General features: G+C 31.9%; 1 protein-coding gene across 1 annotated transcript in view; it reads right to left on the bottom strand.

The window, feature by feature from the left end:
* The window catches only part of Ocrl (Oculocerebrorenal syndrome of Lowe), a 41,229-nt gene that overhangs the window by 6,092 nt on the left and 12,789 nt on the right, over positions 1–22,348 (bottom strand). The window contains exons 7-19 of the mRNA XM_089247414.1: positions 21,844–21,957; positions 21,096–21,177; positions 19,693–19,851; positions 13,021–13,237; positions 12,002–12,118; positions 11,541–11,719; positions 11,254–11,365; positions 9,300–9,409; positions 9,043–9,178; positions 6,865–6,975; positions 6,162–6,230; positions 3,955–4,051; positions 1,883–2,009 (exon numbers count right to left, since the gene is read on the bottom strand). Of these exons, the coding sequence (XP_089103540.1) occupies positions 1,883–2,009; positions 3,955–4,051; positions 6,162–6,230; positions 6,865–6,975; positions 9,043–9,178; positions 9,300–9,409; positions 11,254–11,365; positions 11,541–11,719; positions 12,002–12,118; positions 13,021–13,237; positions 19,693–19,851; positions 21,096–21,177; positions 21,844–21,957 (1,630 nt within the window). The remainder of the gene's footprint in view (positions 1–1,882; positions 2,010–3,954; positions 4,052–6,161; positions 6,231–6,864; positions 6,976–9,042; positions 9,179–9,299; positions 9,410–11,253; positions 11,366–11,540; positions 11,720–12,001; positions 12,119–13,020; positions 13,238–19,692; positions 19,852–21,095; positions 21,178–21,843; positions 21,958–22,348) is intronic.

Below are 22,348 nucleotides of genomic sequence, written 5' to 3' on the forward strand. Positions count from 1 at the left end.
CATTAAAGAAAAACCATGATGGGAAAAAATAGTTTGAATTTATCATTCCTCTAATACAGTCAATGCTCGATTTTACAAACCTCCAATTGACGAAAATGCTCTTTTTCATGAACTTGTCCTCATTCCCAAACAGCATGCCTTAGAAATAATTTTAAATTCTGCTCTATCTTATGAACTTTCATTTCTATTAACTCTCTATTTTATGAACTCGGTTTTTCTTCCACTTTTTTCCTGTTATTTTATTCTTCCAGCCACTTTTGAGTTCACTGTAACTGAAGGTAAACTTCAATTCAGACGTTCTACGTGTCTTAAGAGATAACCTATGGGGTGGAGAGGTAGAGAATTTCACAAATTTTTCATCACCAACATGCAGGTGTTTTGCAAACACATACCAGGAAGGAAGATTTAATTGTTGACAAAGGTGACCATGAAATGAAGATGCGTTGATAACGTAATTCATTCATTGTATATTGTGATTGGTGGTTTGAGAAACGGAGTGAAACATTAGCATATTATTTGATAAGGCCATTTCTGAGTGGAGAATTGACCCAACTCTATTTTGGCAAACTACTGTTCATCCACTTTCCTCTTCAGAAACTCAACAAAACAGAAAAGATTGTGCTTTACGGTAAATGAAAAAAAAAAGATTTTGAAAGAAATTTATGTGCAAACTCTTACACAGTCAGAAACTGCCAAAAAGTATGGGAAAGTATATTGAGTGCCCTAATCAGAGATAGCAAAATCTTGTTTCTGGGGTAAGTGGTTCCAGTAGCATTCCTCCATCCCAGAAATATTTCAAAGAAATGAGATTTGCGCGAAATAATTGTGTTATATCAATTCTTTGGAATATTTTACCAAAATGTTGATGAAGCAAATAAAAATAAGTGATTTTTTTTGGGAACGATCAAATAAATGAGTGACCAACTCATTTTTCATTTTCTACATTTTTTTCATCGTCTTGCCTATTTACAAACTAATTATCAAGTCGTACATATTTTTAAAAATGAGCATTGACTGTACTAAAAAAAACTCTAAGAGAAAATTTCATAGCAAACTGTTGTACCACTAAAATATAGAACAGAAATAAATTGGTCCAAAAATAGACAAAAGGAAATACGGAAAACCTAATTTTTTTATTGCTTCAAAACTTTCAGAATTTTATGAGTCAACATATAAAAAGTGTACTTGGGATAAACTGTTTCGCTGTTAATGATAATGTTAACAATTAAAAAGTTGAAAACTAGAATAGACTTCTGCTTAAGATCTTTGATCAGACAAGCACGTGATATCCATGTTATTATTGTAGGGAATTTCAAGATGAATGCAAATAGTTCTTTCAGTTAAACCTCCTTCCCCTTTCATCCCACATTTACTCTTACAGAGAAACTGTAGATAACAAAACAAGCACATATTTATAACAAAATTATGAGAGATTGATTTATTTACCCAGAAGACCATACCCTAAGTAATAATTTTCTAAAACATAAAATAAAAGCATAATACAAATTATTTTTAAGTATTCTTTTCTAGCAACTTACTTCAACTTCTTCCATGTTACATTTACTAATTTACTTCATAGCGAAAGAAATATTCGAAACACAGTATACCCAAATATAGTACTTGCCATTTTAAGGGGAATCATTCCAACTTTCACAGTGATATGTAAGCTACAATTATTTAATTACACAGAATTATGAGTTTTTGCTAGTATCTCTATTTTTGAACATTATTTTCAACCTTAACTTCAACTGACTAACCAGATTTCATACGAAGATATTGATTTTATCAGATTCATGTGTCTGTAAACATTAACAAAACTATAGCAATAATGAAAACGATTCTGCATATAATATAGTACAATTATATATATTTTGCAAAGGATATGAAAAGATCTTTTCCTCCTTCTAAATGAAGAACTAAAATATCATAGATCTTGTCTTTTCCAGAGTTTAGCTTATGGGCTATCCTCTTATCCACCAATACTTCAAGCTCAACATCACATTTTTCTCCTGGTATAAAATTATGAACTTATGTTAATTAGAAAAAAAATGAAAAAAGATGTTTAAAAAATGCTTCAATACACAAAAGTGAAGTGCTTAATTGATGATTAATGGTTGCTTCATCCATATGGGATTCATTAAAAATCATTGTTTAAACAATCAGAAATGAAATTCTATAGCTTCTGAATTTTTTAAAACAGATTTTCCAATTTTTCAATACATAAATCAACACTTATTTCCACAATCAAAAAATGACAGAATTGACAAAATAACCTTATATTGATATACAACCAAATGAATCCTCAGGAATAAGTCTAAAAATCAAGTTTTTCAGAAATAAAAAAAACTATATTTCTAGGGTTTCCCTTCAATAATCACAGATTTCAAGGGCTTGTGTTTGTCTTTAGGGTCTGGTTTTTGTTTCTTTCTTACCACTCACAGGTAGAGTAATGCTTAGAGATACTTTAGAGCAGAGATCTTCAACCTTTTTCTAGTCACTAGCACTGCCTGTACTCATCATCAAAAGAGCACCATTACGACAAGTTGGATATACGAATGCATGAAATCAGGATGATTTCAATCCTTGAATGTAGCTGGTGCAAGGTGTTTAATCAAGTTGATTGATCAAGTGCTCGTGAGCATGTGATTGGACACGATCTTCAAGCACTCTGGGGGTTTCTGGGAGCACCATGGTGCTTTTGAGCAACGGGTTGAAGATGCCTGCTTTAGAGTAAAAAAATAATTTTTTTGTCATTTTTGGTCTTTATTCCCTTTTTAAACCTGACGATTCAAATACAGCCAAGACCCACTTGTAATGAAGTCTGAAAAAAAGCAATATTTGTCACATGCAAACTTTGTTGTATCCATACAGACATTATAAGTATAAATGAGCAATACAAAATTCACAGGAAATAGAAAACTTTGTTTTATGTGAAAATTCATAATATCATTGCTTGTTATAAGTGAGTTCAACTGTATACAGCACTACACAAAAAAGATTTGGAGCTGCAATGGATGGATTCTTAGTTACATAATATATGCTTAACAAGGTTTTCACTGATAAGCTATTAGTAGGGTTCTTGAATGAAATGGTTTTACCAAGCTCTTTACCAGGCAAACGATGTGGGTGGCATTAAAACATTAATTGATGAAAATACAAGAAAATCCTTTGATGACAAGACATTATTAAGACCAACTTAAATAAAATCACAACATAGGCCAATGCCCATTTTGTGGATGATTTGTTTCAATTAAAAAAAATTATTTCTTTGTGGGTGAAGATGTGACCAATAATCCAAAGTATTGTTTTTCGTGACAGAAATGCTGTATCAGATACACTACTGAAGCCCAAATGGACACAGAACCCCCTTCTCTGTTGCCTGCTGAAGATTTTAGGCTCCTCCCCCGAAAGATGTTAAAAACATTTGTAGGAATCTAGCCTGTCTGAATTGAATCTTTTGCCATCATAAAAAAATAATGGACCAAGCCATTTGTGTCTTGCTTGTTTTTTGGCCACAGTAAATCATGCTGTTTTCTGTCTTTGAGGTGAAGGCAACTTGCAACTTTTCAGTAGTTTATATATGTTTATTTCAAATGTCATACCGTTGCTTACCACTGATTTTAAAATGTGCAACTTGCATTAACACAGAATTCTGCTTACACAGGTCATGATTTTACTATTGCAGGATGTACCAGCTTCTAATCACCCCTTGAGGTTATGCATTTATATTAATACATTACATGGATATGCATTTATATTACCACATTAAGAGGTTATGTGCATTTATATTACCACATTAAGAGGTTATGTGCATTTATATTACCACATTAAGAGGTTATGTGCATTTATATTACCACATTAAGAGGTTATGTGCATTTATATTACTGACGAAAAGCAAATTATATAAATTGATTTCAGATAAATAATTTATTACTTAGATTTTATCAGTCTTACCAGGCTTTATAAAAGCAGCATAAGGCTTAACACTTAACCATTCTTTGCAATATTTGGAGTCATTCAATTTCTTTCTGAATTCAAAACAAACAGGAACCTATCCAAAAAATAGAAAAACAAATATAACAAAGGAATTTTGCTCACTTCAAATCAGTTTCATGTAATAAAAGAAAATACATCAATGTATTTATAAATCAGAAGGAACTTTTTTGCTCATTTCTATCACAAAATATTTATTTAGCTAATCATAATGTGCCACTCAATGTGCAATAATACGCTAAGTGGTTGGAAACCCAACTGAACAATTAGCCACGATACTTTGGAAAGCTAAAAAAAAGAGCTCTATTGAAGAAACATTCCCAAAATATTCATTATGTTAATAATTCAGTGTTCAATATTTTGTTTCTACATATTTCAGTAAACTAGAAATATATAACACACAAACTAATTTAAAAATATATCTAGAATCATCTTTCATATTTTCAGACTTTTAATTTTAGAAAAATGTGTGCACAAAAATTCAGTATTATATAAAATAAATTTCATGTATGGACTATTCATGAATTTGTTATACTTGACAAAAATATGTACAAAAATAGTCAAGGTGAAACTCTGTGGTGTGGGCTTTCCTAATATTTTCAGAGACCACAATATTTGCTGTTGGACATCATTCGAAAAATCTATAGTCAAAGTGATCTATCATCTACTAATTGGTCTGTTACTCACTGCGCATAAGTACAGTATGTGCATTCTCTGACTATCTGACATTGAGTAAACACATTTATTTCAAATGGATTCTGTAAGCGATGTGAATTGCAACCTGACTTTTTTTCTGACGCCAACAGCGAGGAGAAAAATACCAAATTAAGATTCTCTGAATGCAAAATAAACCAATGATACGTAAGAAATCATTCCAACTATTCATATGCTATCTGGTCTGATAGCAATTTATATGCAAAAAGAGTCATTTCAAAATCTCTCTCTATAATACCAACTGATTCACAGCTTCTGGAGCTTTTTTTCTCAGGTTGGACTAGAAATAAATATTTTTAAAAATTCTTCTTTCATATTTCTTTATTGGTGAATGGAAAAAAAAATTGCATATGTAGTTTATATGTCTCACTGCAGCACACACAAACTTTTTTCTTTGTAGAGCAGCAAAATTTGCATCTGTGTTATGTGCAGGAAATTACGGTAATTCAAAATTTTTTCAGAATAAAACATTTTAGCTTTAAGGAACCTTTTGTTTCTCTTAATAGTTTTCAATTTTTTCAACTTGCACCAATGTTACAAAAGTAGCAGTGAATTTGTGTAAATGAAAAGTTTATTATTTTAATATCATTACCCACGGAAATTTTTAATGTCTTTTTTTATTTAATTGACATTACAAGAAATAGAAATGAAACTATCAAACTGAATACAAACAAATCTAAAGACACTAAAATCAGCCACAATTACTCTGATGAATACCAAGATTTTATTTTATAATGGAGATTTGAATATTTCCGCTATGCTGTGTAAGAGAGGGAGGTGAGTGAGTGAGAGAGTATGTTTTTATTTCTAAATAAGTTTCCTGCTGTTATTAGTCTAAAGCATAGTTTCCCAACCTTTTTTGTCCCATCGCCTCCTTCTTCAGAAATTTTTTTCTCCCATCGCCCCCCAACGCAATCTAGCCCATAGAATCCTATGTTATACCCGTATCTTCTACCGTCCCCTGGAACATTCCATTGCCCCCAGGGGACATTAACGCCCACGTTGGGAATCACTGGTCTAAAGCATGGGTATACAAACTGTTCTGTTTGCACACATCAGTTTTCAACCAGGAATACTTTGCTTGGACTGCATGAGAACTGAATTAATTCTTTGAGGGCCACATATAGAATGAAATACTCAGATTTTGATGAACACACTAATCAATATTTATAGTTTTAACTGCATTTCATATATACACATTATATTTAACTGCACATATCATATATTATATTTGGGTATAACAAAATATATTTTTTATAATTGTGCTTTGCCGGCTGGGCAGTCGTCTTGAATGGGCCATAGTTTGTGCACCCATATTTTAAAGTCATAGTACTATTTTAAATTAACTTCTCCAATGAAAAATAATAGCACTTTTACAATTCAGTTAAAGCAGCTGGAATTGAATTGATACTCTTTGGTACAAATGATGCAAAAAGCTGCAAATCAGAGCTTACCTGTCCTGTATTGGCAATTGTTATCATTTGTGTACTTGACTCAAAAAAGTGTATAGTGCCAAAGTTAACCTACATTAAATGACACAAACAAAATTATAAATAAAATTACCATAAATAACAGCTTTATATATTTTATGAGAAATACAGTGGATCCTGCTTATGCTTTTCAAAAAAACTGCCACGAGAAAGCGTTGTAAGCGGGAAAACGCTTTGAGTGGAAAATCTTAATGAGTATTAGTAACAGATGGGACCTTGAAAATAAGTCGTACTAAGCAGGAATGTTATAGGCAGGGTCCACTGTACATCCAATGATTAAAAAACTTATTTTAAAAATAAAATTTTAAAAAATTGAGGGAAAAATAAGCAAAGTTGAAAAGATGTTACACAACACTGATTTTTTGATAACAATCTATCAAATTTGAACTTACTGTGTAACACTGGTTTGTTACACAAAAAAGTTCATTCTAGAAGCAAAACCTTTTCACATTCAAAAGAGACAACCAATATGAAAATGTTGGTATCTATTTCTCAAAAATTTCAATTATTATTCCCATAAAGAGGACCTCTTTTATCATTATCAAAAATATTATAGAGAAAGGGGTTCAATCATAAATTTTTGAGTTTATATGTCCAGATGAAAAAAAAATGTATTTAAATTTATATGAAGGAATATTAAAGTAAGAGCTCAACTATTTGTTTTTACTTCAAGCTTATCCAAAGACACTTGGGGCAAAAACTCATTTTCCAACTTATCAAGTTTTTTCATAACTTCTTCATATATTTTCCTGTACTTGGCAGCATGAATTAGTTTTGCCTAAAAATAATATGCAAACATAAATGAGAAAAATACAATTAAAAATTTGAAAAACAATGTGTGCAAAGACTACATTTGTATGGCTAGTGACAAAGTAAAATTTCAGACCAAAGAGCCATTGGAAGTCCTCTGGACCACAGCTCTTTCCTTCAGAATATTCTAACCAGAATGGTCCCATTTATTTTTTAATAATCTCTACACACAAGCATATAATTCCATAAATAATTAAAAGGAACCAGACATTGAAACTATTTATGTGAACAAAGAAAATCTAGTTAAGTTCAAGTTTAACTATCAACTTGAGTTACATTCAATGTAATAATGATTGCCTGTTTAACCTGATTTGACATGTTACTGCTTGCTCTACACAGTATGCTTTTCAAATCAGTCACAATGAATAAAATTATTTCAACCACATAATTAATGTATCATAAATTAAATAAAAAGCCTTGATAAAAAGCCTTGATTCAAATCGAACACAACTCTGGTCTATCATCACAGGGCTATATAGTAAGGGTTGTTTCATTTCTTTGAAGTTGCACCTTCACCTGGGTTCAGTGGGCATGGTCTCAGAGCTACTGTGTGATGTCACTTTTTGAGCAGACGACATCAACACAAGAGAAACATTTTCATTGACATGATTTTTTTTTACATTTTAGTTGTTTATTTATGGTTTAAGTGAGTGATCCCTCGTTTATGGTGGTGTTTTAGTGTCACTGGTATGCTTGGGTGATACTGTTATAATCTTTTTATAAGCTATAGGCTGAGAAATGGATTAAATCCAAGAAATAGTTGGTGAGTTATAATGGCTTTTGATATTAGTATTCAAAATGATAATTTCAATTTTTTTTTATATTGCTCCCCATGTTTTTAAGTTGCAGTTGTATTAGTTATAACAAAGTTCATGGTTTCTAAAAGCTACACGATTCAAATAAAGCAAAAAGATAATAAAAAATTATTAGAAGTTCAAAAGATGATTGAAATTATCTGCCACGAGATGGCTTTCAATCAATCTGATAAAAATTAACATATTTGATTTTACTGAAATAGATCCAAGAAAAATATTCTCAGTGGAAGTTACCTCATAAGCAAAGGCTAAATTTCTTATTTCAAATGTTTAAATGGTTGAATGAAGAAAGCCAATAAATATACAAATATTAGTGACAATAATCGAAAGGGCAATTTTAGAAATAATTCAGTAAAATGGACAGTACAGCAATTACAAACTATCGTAATTAACAAGGTAGCAAAGCGGATGTGTTTGAGCAATGACGTCAGCTTGTACTGACTCGGGTGAGTCTCATGAAACATCCCCTTATTATATATATCCCTGCAATTTACTACCGATTGAGTTGTGCTGGAAGTGTGTGTACCTATCAATTTGAATGTGTATATAGTATTGTGAGTGAGTTTTATATACTGTTACACTCCACAGCCCTAATCCACTCTTATATGCCTTCTATACAATATAACCCAGTCACAGTAGGTGATTGGCCCAGCGAGGTGGCGGTATAAAAAAAAATCATTTTGCAAGTTTTCTCCCCACTTTCCTTTATACGTCTTGAATGTGTCTCCTACTGTTGTCCCAATGTGATCATTGGGTTACAGAAAGAATCATTCACTGTTACAAAGTATTAAAAAAATTAATAAAAAAAAGTTTCATTTTTAGCAATTTTTTTACTAACACTATAAAGAAGAAACAATGGTAATGGCAAAATGGTAAAGACAAATAACAAGGAAAACTATATATTGCCTAACATTTTTTGTTACAGTGTTTTTGTGTGGGTGTTCTTCATCTCAATATTGTCCTCCTGTATTAATCTTTTGAGTGAGTGACAACTCTCATAGTGCATTTTATCATGTGCTTTATTGTAAATATATTTTTTTTTATTTTAAGAAAATGAAGAAAGTATAGTTGTAAATTAGGAAATGAAATTTTTCAACTATTGCATTAAATAGCAACTAGTCTTTGAAAACCAAACAAGGTTTTGCAAACATCAACAAACTAAAATGCTGTTGCGACTGAATAAGCACTAAATTTATATAATAAACAAAAAATAATATCACCTTTGATTCAAATACAGCGCTCACAGGTTTATGATCACTATACAATAAAGTCGGATGGCTCCTATATGCTTTTTGAGTGATGTTATCCCCCTTCCAAAGAATACGGTCACACCATGCTGGAGGCCTTATTTTTTCACTGTTGAAGGAAAGGAAATAAAACTAAAATTTCCAGTATTTAAAGACATCATCCATTTTATATGCTTAAACTACTATTTTTCCCACTTTAATTCAGAGGAAATTTCAGAATCATTCTTTACCTTGTATGCCAATGATTGGTTCCTGGGTCATATTTATAAGTAGGCACGAAATTTATAGGTCCTTCATTGAAGCCCACAAATACTTTCTTAAGACCCTGTTGAATAACAAGCTAAAAAGATAGAAAAATCTCTTTGAGATAAAGATCCACTGACATAAACCCGGTGGTTTAAACATACACATATAATTTTGAGGGGGGACTGTATTAATGTGATAAATACAAGATATCTGATGTACAATAATCAAAGTGACTAATCATTTCATAGTTTATTATTCTAAACCTTAACGACAATCTTAAGTGATTAGAAAACCCTTTTAAGATGTTTTCTAGTATTAAAATTGTTTTAATTATCTAAAACATCATAATAAAGTTGTGAAGAAACTCACACACAATATGGTTTCTTTTCGAATGCAAGAAAAATTGTGTCTGTACAAAAGTCAAAGTATGCTCTGTCAGACTGATTCACTAAAAAAAGATGAGTTATGGGGTAGAATCCTTTTTTACCCGCCCTTTTTAATCAAGTATGTCCCTACATTTGCCAAAAAAAATTTCATTTCTTACTTGATATTGAAATTCTTATTTTACAACAGAATGTAATTCAATAACGAATAATTATGTAATTTTTAATGTAGTAAATGTATAATTCATAATATGCAAAGACCCTACTTGCTCTATGGAACACAACATCTAAATCTTCAAATAGTATTCGTGTAAAAATGCAATATTTGAAGCATTTGGTCGAACAAAGGTTTGTTATTTTTCTAACTTTAGAGACACAATAAAAGTCATTGCTGAATTAGGGAAACACCTTTTTTTTGCATGGATTGTAGCTGTGTGAAGGTGCACAGCAATTACACATGCATGTGGCAGAAGCTATATAAGGAATGTTATTCAGTCATAAAATTTGTTTCATAAAAATATAACAAAGACTGTTGTTCGGCCTACCACTTCATTTAATTATAAAGTACCAACCAATGTACAATACATTCCAAATAAGTTTGTACTGGTTTTAGTATCCTTGGTTTCACCAGATTATCTTTCAACTGACTAACCCTCATCCCCATAGAGGTCTATTCACACGTAACAGTCATGGCTCATCTCTACTCCAAGAGATCCTTCATATATATATCTCAGTTTGAAAAAATATTATTCTTCCCTCTACAGGCTGTCACATTTGTCAGGCACAGTTTCGAATCTGATCCTAATATATTTCGGAGAGATAAAACAGATTTTTCGGAATGAAGACAGACTGACTGTTGTGTTTGAATAGAGATTTGGCTGGCTAATTAAAAGAGGGTCAATGTATTAGAAATATAAGCACATGCTTTGATACAACATTAATGTCATATAAATGTATCGTGTATAATGGGCCTACTTGGAACAAACATTTTTATAAATGGTAAAAATGAGATTAATTCAAAGATTAAATATACTGTGTTTATAGGAGATTTATGAAGTATTTTTAGGACTGTCATACACATAATCCTGAGATGTAAGTGTGAGTCTTTCATGCACGTTGAATAAATACAGTAATACCGTCATACTTTGTATCAAGCGAGTCATCATACTGCATGGTTTCTTTTGGATTTTTCCCATGGAGTATATTTTATCATAACTGAATGGTGAAATATTTTTATGGTAATTATTATCATGAATATTATCAGAGTTTAAAGAATGTTAAAACAGAGTAAAAAAAAAGTTGTAATACAGTTGAACCCACCCATATGAGGTCACTTCAGATAACTTAATGGAACTGATTTTAACAGCATGGTGACTTTTATATGGGAATAAGGTTTAATTCCCATTACATCCACTGAATACTTTTGCTAATTGACCCAATAAGTGATAGTGCCCCAATAGATGCAGATAATCTACTAGAGTGAGAAAAGCATAAGCTTGGCCATATAATATTTTCAGAATATTTCAAAAATAAGAAATCAAAAACAAAATTTCACCTGGTCTTCCTTCAGAAGTTTATCAAATTTTTTTTCTTCAATGAAATATTTCACAAGTTCAGTGTCGTAAGTCATGATTCGATAATTCATGTCTCCCATCCAGTATATGTGACTGAAATAAGATACAAGTGAATGTCACATCAATTTCCCACTACAAACTATAAGCACTAATTCTAACAATAAAGTGACTAACCATGAACAGTAACAGAACCAACAACAAAACACACATGATCAAATGATATTTAAAAGAAAATTCTTTTACAAAAAATATTAAATGATCAACCTACTCATGATCCTTTATGAACTTGGGTGGTTTGAACTGATTAAAGACTATCCTAGAACAAATGTCATTATAATCTTGATTACGCCTTTCACATTCATCCATATGTGCAGCTAAGTGACAATTCACAAAGCAAATTGATGTTCTGTAGAAGTCCAGACGAACAACAACACCACCCTTGTTGCCCTGCAAAACATTCAATATAATCAATAATTAATGGAATGAACATTAAATATATACATACTGAATAAAACACATTACTTAACTGATAAAAAGATACAGTTCTGCATATGGGGTATATCTTCTTATTATAACCACATGATCTGTATTTTACAGGACAGATTTTTTTTTTAATTAGCACTTCAGAAAATACTTCTTTATTTTATCTAATTCATCTGATTAATATTAATTCAATGGCATTAAATAAAGGGTATAAAAATTCCTGATAAATAATAAAAAGTAACTTACAAGTTTGCCCATGATACCAGTACCAACAGTTTCAGCAGCTACATTTTTGACAAATTGAACAAGCTCTTCCTTCACAAAGACAATCATCATCATTCCAACTAACCGGATCAATTTCACCTGAACGTATACGCAAAAGTAATCAGATCAAAATTTTGCCTGAATATATAAATATACAGTGATACCTCTGCTAAAGAACACCTTGGCTTATGAAGATTTTTCTGCCTCGACTAACAAATACGGATTCAGCTAACAAACATTTTAGTTGATATGGATGCATCAGCTAGCATAAAGCAACCACATCATGAGCAAAATTTTTGCACTAATCAAAATTAATCCAATGCGTAACTGTCACTTGAGAAAGATTAATTTATTTCCATTCAGGAATCACTTGAGATACACTTCTCTTTCAGAAAGATGTTGAGCCATCTCATATGAATGATTAAGCTTAGAGAAAATGCAAAAAAAAGGCTTTAGCCTTGAATGGTGAATGATTTCAGTGCATACTGTAAGGTTCTTGTTAAAAGTCTTACCATCTACACTGAAACCATACCTCACAGTCTGAACATTTCAGGAATAGATCTTTTCCATCTGCATATGAGAAAGGAATCATATTGACTCATCACTTATCAGATATTTCTACACTTCCAACTTTCCCATGGATCAACTCATATTTTGCAAATTTTTACTACTTTGTGTGTTCAATCACTATGATATCATGGAATAATGTCTATCCTAACTTTCTGTATACTAATGTGCAATGAGTGAAAAAAAAAATCAAAGAACCTTAGAATGACATTAAAAGAATGTTTACATTTGTTAAAAGTGAAAAATCAGTATCAACATTAATTAATATGCATAATTAATTTTAATATTATGCATAGTTATTGTAATCTTATACAATTCATAATATGTATATTATACATTAATTAATATAAAAAATATCAAAACCAATTCTTTCACACAACAATCATTAAAACATATGATGTCTACAAGATAATATTCTGCAATTACATCTTTACCATAATATAATCAGTTTTTGGATGCAGGCTTTTTTTTACAGACTGCAACCATTCCTCTTCTCTTGGAGTATCTGTAAACAAAAATGCTTCTTTACTGAGATCAAGTTCTTGAAACCCAACTACACAAAAATCACATGGTTCTGAATCAGATGCCAACCAAGCAGACAATGATTCTTTTGGTGATTGTCCATTTACATTCCATGTTCCCATGAACACTCTAAAACACATTAAAAAAAATAAATAACTTACACAATTTATAAACAATATAAATACACAAAATACATAATATCTGAACATTATCAAGGTAAGGTGTACAAAAAATTATTTCATACTAACCAAATTCACATGAGTACAGATCTGATTATAAAAAAAAGACCTCACACACAAACACAGTATGCAATTAAGTTATGTTCACAGTCTATAAATATTTATCTCTGTTCAAGTTAACCGACTGACGGTTTGAGGGTGTTGAGAAAATCTACTTGAAAAAGGTTCAGGTAATTTTCACAAAACTGCTTCGAAAAAAATCCAACAATTTTTCCTTCCCCCCCCCCCCCATACAAACAGCGGGATATCGGATTTAGTGTTGTGTGGTTTAAAATTTTTGTTCCGCCCCCTGTTGAATGCTTCTTTGTAGGAGAGGAAACGAAAAGGTGTGTTCTCTCGTAAAAGGATTCAAACTAAGTACACTACTTGGCTTTTTGTGGGCTCGTCTTTTTTCCCCATTCCTCTGCCAAAGTATTTTTTACTTTTGAAGTAAAGATCTGGGCAAAATGGTACCGATTACACACGAGCGTTGATTTGAACAACTATCAAATTATTTTACATAAAAATTTTAATAAACTTACCGCATTCCCACGCATTGGCCGGCATGCCATAAAACAAGAGGGGCACCAGCTTCTTGAATGTTGTGGTTTTGGCCACTTTCGGCATGCCGGAAAAAGTGAGGTTATAATAGGATCACAGCATGCATTCAGCTGAATCAATAGATTTTCCGAATAAAGTTGATATATATGTATTAATTTTTCTAAATCACGCTTCCTCATTTTCAAAAATCAGTTTTCTTTAAATATTAATTTGTCTCGTTCTTCCTCAGGAATGAATTGAATCTATGCATTATCTTGTGTTCATAAAACTTTGAAAAGAAAGTATTTTACTTACATAGTTCCTGAATTTTATAACTCTATGCCATCTGATATGAATTCAACTGTCAGCCTTCATTCATACACAGGGCCGCAACTAGGGGGAGCAGATGGGTCTCGTACCCCAGGCGCTGAACTCGAGGGGGTGCAAATTTCATTCTGAAACCTTTCCTTTACCATTACAAGGGGGCGTAAAAATGTGCGCTTGCCCAGGGTGACCAAGCATTTAGTTGCAGCTCTGTTCATACACATGTATAGAGACTAATCAAATTTTACCTTCTTTCAATTACAGTACCGACACATTAAACAATATTTCTGATTCTCTCTGAAATGTTTCATTTCCTTCTTCCTCCCATTCAGTTATTCATTCTAATATTAAATAGTCAACTGTTTGTTTTCACTAACATCCAGTAAGAGCCATCACTGTTGGCTCCATGAATATGTATAATATATTTTCCTGATAAGAAATTAATAAAAAATAAAGATATTCAAGAATTTTCCAGAATCCGTGAATCGAATTTATCGGCATTCCGGAAAATACGGATATTTTCAGCATGCTGGTCTGCCTCACTATTTCCCGACATGCCAGCTAATGTGGGGGAGTAAGGTAATTATTTTACTAAGAAATTCGTTTTTCTCACTAATTGAATTCAATTGCTGTGGCCCGTTTTACATCCAGGAGCTGAACTGTTTTTGATTGTTAAATTTCTTCCTAAAAACATTATTGTGCAAATAAATGTTATGTTAGGTTGTTTGACCTCAAGATTTTAACTGTAAGACCTTTCTATTATGTGGACAATGGTGCTATTGGAATGGGGGAAGGGAACTGACAGTGTAGTACTTAGTCAAGATTCCACAATATATAAGTAAAATTCTGGCATTTAGGGGGGTGACTGGCAGGGGGGGTGGAGCCAGAGGGAGCAGTGAGTGCTTGAGTACCTACAGTATTCTGTACCACATTGCTCAGCAAAGCGATGAACAATGATATAAAAATGTATATATTTGTATAAGTACTGGTACTAACTAAAAATGATCAACTAAGCAATGAAATTTTGCAGAGATTGGATACATGCGTGGATTTAGGTATTGCAAATGAGCCGCATTCTCGATAGTTTGCAAAGCTAATAGAATTTCATACATGTTATGTACGCCTTACCACAAATGTGATGCGCATACATTCCCATATGCTTTCTCTGTGTATGTTCGCCCAACTCTGGTTCACAAGTATGGGCTGATCCAGGCATAGTCCGGGGAGTATAATGTCTTCATGGGGGCCTACATGATAAAATTCTGGCACACAATAATTTTCGAAAGTATGTAAGCTGTTACTTCCATCGAAATACTGAACCCCCCTTCCCGAATATCACTTTGCACGCGGGAGAGGGTGGGTTGGCGCGATCTTGGCATCACTGCCCAGCGTATAACCTTCACAAGAGGGAAGCTTGCTGGACTCTAGAGACATGACAGTCTTGACAGACACTATGACAGTCTTTGTTTATAAAATTTTCGCTTTCACTATAAATTTTTTTCAAAAAGAAAATAGTTTGTATACTTAGAAATGGATTAGTCTGCTGGGTGAGGTTACGGGCCCAGGCAAAGGCGGGGGCCAAGAAAGCAAGAAGTGAGAAGAAAACATGGTCCAAAGAGGATTACAGGGGGTAGGGTAAAGGAGTTAAGAAACACTGGTATCAATTATGCTCTGCGTAAATAAACATGATACTTTATTTTTATTTTTTTTTTTGGTTTTCTGATGTAGGGCTTTCCAATCACATCGGATACTTGTACCGTATCGTACTTGAGTAGTGATAAAGAGGTAAAGATAAACAAATGAAAAATAAAATTAAAAAATTTCGCCTATACTGTAAAAAATTAAAATCACTGTAAAAAAGCCAGCATGTCACAATTCATGGGGGGGGGGGAAGATTCCTTTTTATCTCTATCTTGCACTCAGTGTTTCGCAGTCAGAGTTTTAATACGATGTAATTTTTTCGATGTTAATTAAATAAAAGTGAAATTAATAAAAGCCAAAATAAAAGTGAATGCCAGTACATATCCTACAATCAAGCAATAAGAATTTCTATAATAAGATAAAGACGTGCCTTTCAGGTGGGGCATTTCTTGCTGAAGAGCAGCCTTTTTTATACTTTCTGAAAATTCCTCTTCGTGTACAAAAGGATTAAGGCTTCTTTGAACTGACTATTCGAGAGCTGCTTGTCAAACATCTGTATCTGCTAAGTTAATTGAAAACTGTCCCCTCCCGCCGAAGAGGCAGAAGCCTGGGCGTTTTCAACGCCCAGCGCTGTTGCGAGTACAATGGTCATTTTGTGGAGAAAGGAGAGGGGCGTATGCTAAGCCAGCTTAGTGATTCTTTATGAGGGGAAAGCAAGGCAGTATATTTACGGCCAGGACCATTTGGAAGTCGAAAAGTTCACACGTAAAAATACGGCCTGGACCGTTTGGAAGGCATCAACTTCACATGTACATATACGTGCAGGACCGTCAGTCGGTTAACTAACTCTTTTAATAAAAAGTAAAAATTTAATCAAAATTTAGAAAACTTGATAAAGTATGTATTATGTATCTATTAGCTCTAGAAACATGTTTTTAAACATATGCATTTCTAAAATAATAAAAGAATTAAGTAAATGATACATATACCGAGCCCAATGAATAGTTTGTGTTCTTCCCTTTCGTTGCCTAAGGAGAAGGTACCTGAATATAAATGGTTGGGTTTATGTAAAGAGTATATGCCCAATCTATTAAAAATAATTGTAGGGGAGAACTTTGAATAGATTCACCTCAATAGGGAAATAAAGAAATCAGTGAAACAAATTTAGTAACAAAACAAGATGAAAAAACGTCAATTATAAAGTTGTGAAGTATGGTTAAGAATTAAAAAAGGAATCAAAACCAGAAAAGACAAAACAGTGTCACCTGTCAATGAAAAGCTTTATTTTCTAGAACAGTGTTTTTCAACCAGTGCTCTGCAGCAGCTCGAGGAAAATAAAATAAATCAATAAATTTGATAAATAAATAAAAAAAAGAGCCCTAAAGGGTTCCACCATATAAATTATATACTAAAAAGGGCTCTTCGAGTCAAACAGGGCTCCGCCATAGAAGTTATACACTGAAAAGGCCTCCGCGAGTCAGAAAATGTTGAGAATCATTCCTCTAGAAAGTATATTTTGAAGAGAAGAATCTGAAGTTTTTTTAGCTAAGGCATAATTATCATTTCATCTTGAATGGTTGTTTATGGTTAACATATTTGTATTAAACACATTATTTCCTAATATCATCGATGGGACAGATATGTATTTGGTATTAAGCAAGTTCATTTTAACAACATTCCACTGTATGAGATTCATAATAAGAAATTCACTCACTTTTCAAATAAATTATTTGAGGTTATTAAAAAGATTACTTCCACTTGAAGTATCTTAACACATCAATAATCATACACTGAATCATATACAGTAGCGTACACAGGATTTTCTCAGTAGGGGAGGGTTTTCAACTTTTTTCCCTGTCAGGGTGGGTAGGTTTTCACAACAAAAATACATCATCTCATTCATAATCTTGGCTCAATGGGGATGGTTAACCCCCCTTTTGGGTACGGCAATGATCATATACTATTACGTTCTGGGACTTATTTTATTACAAAAGAATGAGTACAGATAGAACCTGTTTATTCTGTGGTTTTCTTCGAAGTAACTACCCTGTGTAATAATTATGAATTTTTGCCATTTTTCATACAAAGATGTAAATGTGGATTGCAAGGGGATTTTTTCCCCTACATCCTCCAGCACCTTCGTTACTGCTTGATGCATTTCTTTGGAACCTGAGAACTTTTGCCCATTTAGCAAATACTTTATCAGAGGGAAAAGTTGACAGTCACATGGGATGAAATCAAGAGAATAAGCTGGTTGTAAAAGTATCAGAAAGATGTTTTGACAGATAATCCAACACCCAGAAACCTGTGAGTGCTTAAACGTCTGCATGATTCGATGAGATACAAACAACCAAATCTTTGGGAGGTCAAGTCGTGGGTATTCCATCAGAGTAATGCACTGGCTCAGAAGTCCCCCCCCCCCCCGGTGTTGAATTACCTGTCAAACATCACATTCCGATACTTATAAAATTACTAATTTACTCACCTTCCCGACCAATGTGACTTCTTCCTTTTTCCTCAGATAAAGAATTTGCTAATTTTACCGGGCAACGATTCTCTGGTTCTGGAAGAAGTGCAACGAGCAGCAATGAAAGCACTGGAGGATGTGACAAAAAAAGATTGCAATCCGCATTTATGTCTTTGTATAAGCAATGGTAAAAATCTGCTACCCTGCATAGGGTAGTTACTTTGAAGAAAACACCAAATTAACAGATTCTATCTGTCTTCATTTTTCTGTAATAAGTCCCAAAACTTTTTGAACATGGCAGTATATAAGACTTCATGACAGAGTTGACTAGAAAAATTGAAAAAATATATTCTATAAGTACCATTATACAGGGCTACTTTATACCAATCCTGAAGAAAAAAATCATCCCCTAGCGGTTATTCTAATGAAAATTTACATGAATTTTGATCATTTTTTTCCATTCAAGACAAAAAATTCATTTCCTGTCAGTTTCCCCAGTAACACAATAAATTTTAAGTGGGTTGACAGTGTTCCAAAACGTTTGTCTTGGTAAGAAATAATTAATATACAAGGTGGTGCAAAGTAACCCACAGGAGCAGGTTACTTTGCAATTTTAAAAATTTCATAAAAATTTTTAAAAATTGTGATGGCTTTCTATGGAACAGACCTGTTTTTACATCATCTTAGAATACATCAACATCATTTTAAATATTTTCTATGCCTGGCATGAGTTTTTCCTAATAGACTCTCAAAAACGATGCAAAGTAACACCGTGTTACGGTACTTCCTTTAATTTTTGACTAAAATAAATTAGCAGCTGTTCTTGTCCCAATTTTTGACATTGTATCACGAATTTTGTGAATATTTTTATCTATACATCCAAGTCCATGAAAATTTTCACAAAATGGGTGACACAATGTAAAAAAATTGGGACAAAAACAGCTGCTAATCACATTGACAGTGAGAGCCAAAATTAACTTTAGGCATTTCAATCCATTATATTATGGTCAATTTATGAATTCAAATGGATAACTTCAATCAGGATTTCAGGTTTAGGGTTAATTACAAACAGCTATGTGAAGACATTTATACCAAAACCAGGAAGTTCAGCTGGAAATCGATTACGAAACTTTGAGAAAAACTGCTATATCAATTACTTTATTAGAAAAAGGATAAAAAAGAATCCTATACAAAATATATTGAAAAGCAAATCACTGACATTTAGTCGAAAGTAATCAAGTGCACCAAAATAAGATAAATTTTTTCACTGCAATATTTAATATAGAATTGTGTGTGCACATACATACTGCCTCTCCAGTATGTAGAAGCATTCAATAAAACTAGTCTCAATATAATTTTGGTTATGATATGAATAGTGAATAACATTAACTCACGTGTAAGTGTTGTACACTGTGTAATGTTCTTCATGCATGGTCATCTGCAGTTTCACTGCACTTTCTCGTGCTGCAAGTGGGGTGACACCCATAGCAATACTTTGCCTGGGCAAGTTGGAAAAATCTGACAAGCAGGCATCATCTTCCTTGTTATAATCACTAGAATATTTAACATATCACCTTATTATGAAACCTAGTACATCAATTTGTTTTTTGAAAATGACTTAGTTTTAGATTGGGAATACCATATTTCATTCATTACAGCTATCGAAAAAAAATCAGCAATGATCTGCTTTCTAGAAAAAAAAATTAACCCCTTTTGTGTGTTATTCATTATACATTCATTATTATGCCTCATCCTTTTTTTTGCTCTTCCTGTAAAGTTGGGAATTTTTAATGTACAAGGTTTTCATTATTGGGTAACGATACATAATTAAAATCATATATTCCCAATAGGATACTTTGATATAAAGTACTGGCTAAAAGTTCATTTCAGATTATAAGAGGGAAAATTCAAGAAGTTATTTTGAATGCAAAACATCCAAATAATTTTACATTAGAATTGTAGGATAAATGTTGGATTTACCATATTGGATATTTAGTGTCAAAAAGAGTATTAAAATTAATTTCAAGAAGCAGATATAAACTTTGGCATAAAAAAATTCAATATGGCATCAATTGACAGCTTAATTATTAACACAATAAGTTTTTTATTCAACATGAGTGAATTGATTAGTCTAAAAAGAGTCATCCCAGATAAAATCTTATGTTGAATTATTAAATCAGTCTAAAACTGAATGATTAAAGGGTTATGAAATATTAAATATCAAAATAATTATGAAGAAAAAATTAGAAAAATCTGTATTAATGAAAAAATTTATTTAATACAATACACATTAAACGATATTTTCTATGTTACAAATTCATTATGTTCATTTTTACTAATTAGTTGTTTTACAAAACTGAAAAGAATCTTTCTTAATCATTTTGACCATCAATTAGTTTTTTTTTCTGCTAAGTTTATTGTACAAAATAACTGAAATGTCTCAACAATTTAAACTGTGCATGTGTGTCAACAAGATTTCAATTTTACTTCACTGAAAAATTCAAATAATTCACATTTTTCATTCCTAATAACTAAGCTATCTTCCTGTTGAACTTCAAGCTGAGAAATTGACAGCAAGCATCTTTATATAAGCTCATTGAATGAATACCAACAAAAAACAATCATCAATTTAAAAAAATTCATCTGTGTTTCCTAAAAATCATATAATGGGCTGTAAATATTACATAACTAAAATTTGAAATTTATCTGTCCATAAAGAAACGTGGAAAAGGGTTTGTAAATATAAATTTAATTGAAGAAGAGTTCAATAACTTGCAGCTTTAATCAGATTTCTTACCCTGATGAATCAGAGATATGAGTGATGAATGATGAACCATCACCCATGTTGAAATCAGCAAAATTGTCTTCGAAACCTAATGCTGTAATGAATAAATATAAAATTCCAACAAACATATATTTGTATCCACTCAGAAGTTGAATTGTTAAAATAGAAAATATCTGTAAAAATTTTAAACACCATTTTACAATAAAGCTATGTACTTTTTTTTTAAATCATACAAAAAATAATAAATGACGTTGATGGGATAGCAACATCACCCATGTTGCAAACAGACTAATATCATGTATCTATCCTCCATCATTCAATATTTTTCCAAAGAAAATTCCCGAAAAAAGCCAAACTAAACTGAATTTTTTTTTTTTTTTTTTTTTCGTACAGAAGATATAAAATATATGATGATTTGATTTTTATAAAGCTACAGATGCAGTTCAATTGAAAATATTTCACCATTAATGTACAGAATTGTATCTCTATTTGCTTTGAAAAGTTTTATTATATTATGGATAGATTATATAATGTTGGTATAATAATTTTTTCAGACACATGGATTTATTGTATTTCAAGAAAATTTATAACTGAATAGAATTACTGATACACAGAAAGCCTTTGCTTTTTAATATTAAACATTTTTACACACAAAAAATTTGATCAATTTAGATATTGGAAAAAAAAATTCATGTGATAATAAAAATTTCCAAATGGTTTATGAAACGATTACGAATTCAGGCAATAAAAAATTTCATACCAGGATCACCATCTTGTTTTGTTTCATCCAGATAAAATGTTGATGATTTTAGAGAAGGCTGGTATCTGAGGAGCCACTCAAAATCTGGAGTTGGGCCCAATTTCAAAGCAAAGGCTAAAAACATGAAAATAATTATGTAAATATGTCAAAATTTTTTGAAACATAATTTTGGCCAATTTTTATTTTTAAAAACACAATTTCTAAGATATTGACTATGAAAATTGTGGTGTAACATTCAAGTATCAACTCATTAAACTATATTTCAATCATTTAGTGAGCAAATGATTATGTGCATTAAACCAATCATTTTCCAACAAATATTTGTGTATTACAATAAACAATAGTTACATGAAAGTTAACTTTCATCACAAAAAAGCTGCAGTGAAAATACACTAATGTGGCACACAAATATATGTTTTTTCGTGCTGCGTCGCTTACACCAAGACATGAAGTACAAAAAATACAAATGGGCCATTGTCATTATATTGGCCTAAATTGTGTCCCC

This window comes from Pholcus phalangioides, unplaced genomic scaffold (genome assembly GCF_987345545.1).
Source record: "Pholcus phalangioides strain wild (caught in Gottingen) unplaced genomic scaffold, Ppha-v1.0 ptg000017l_1, whole genome shotgun sequence".
Taxonomy (NCBI): Eukaryota; Metazoa; Arthropoda; class Arachnida; order Araneae; family Pholcidae; genus Pholcus; species Pholcus phalangioides.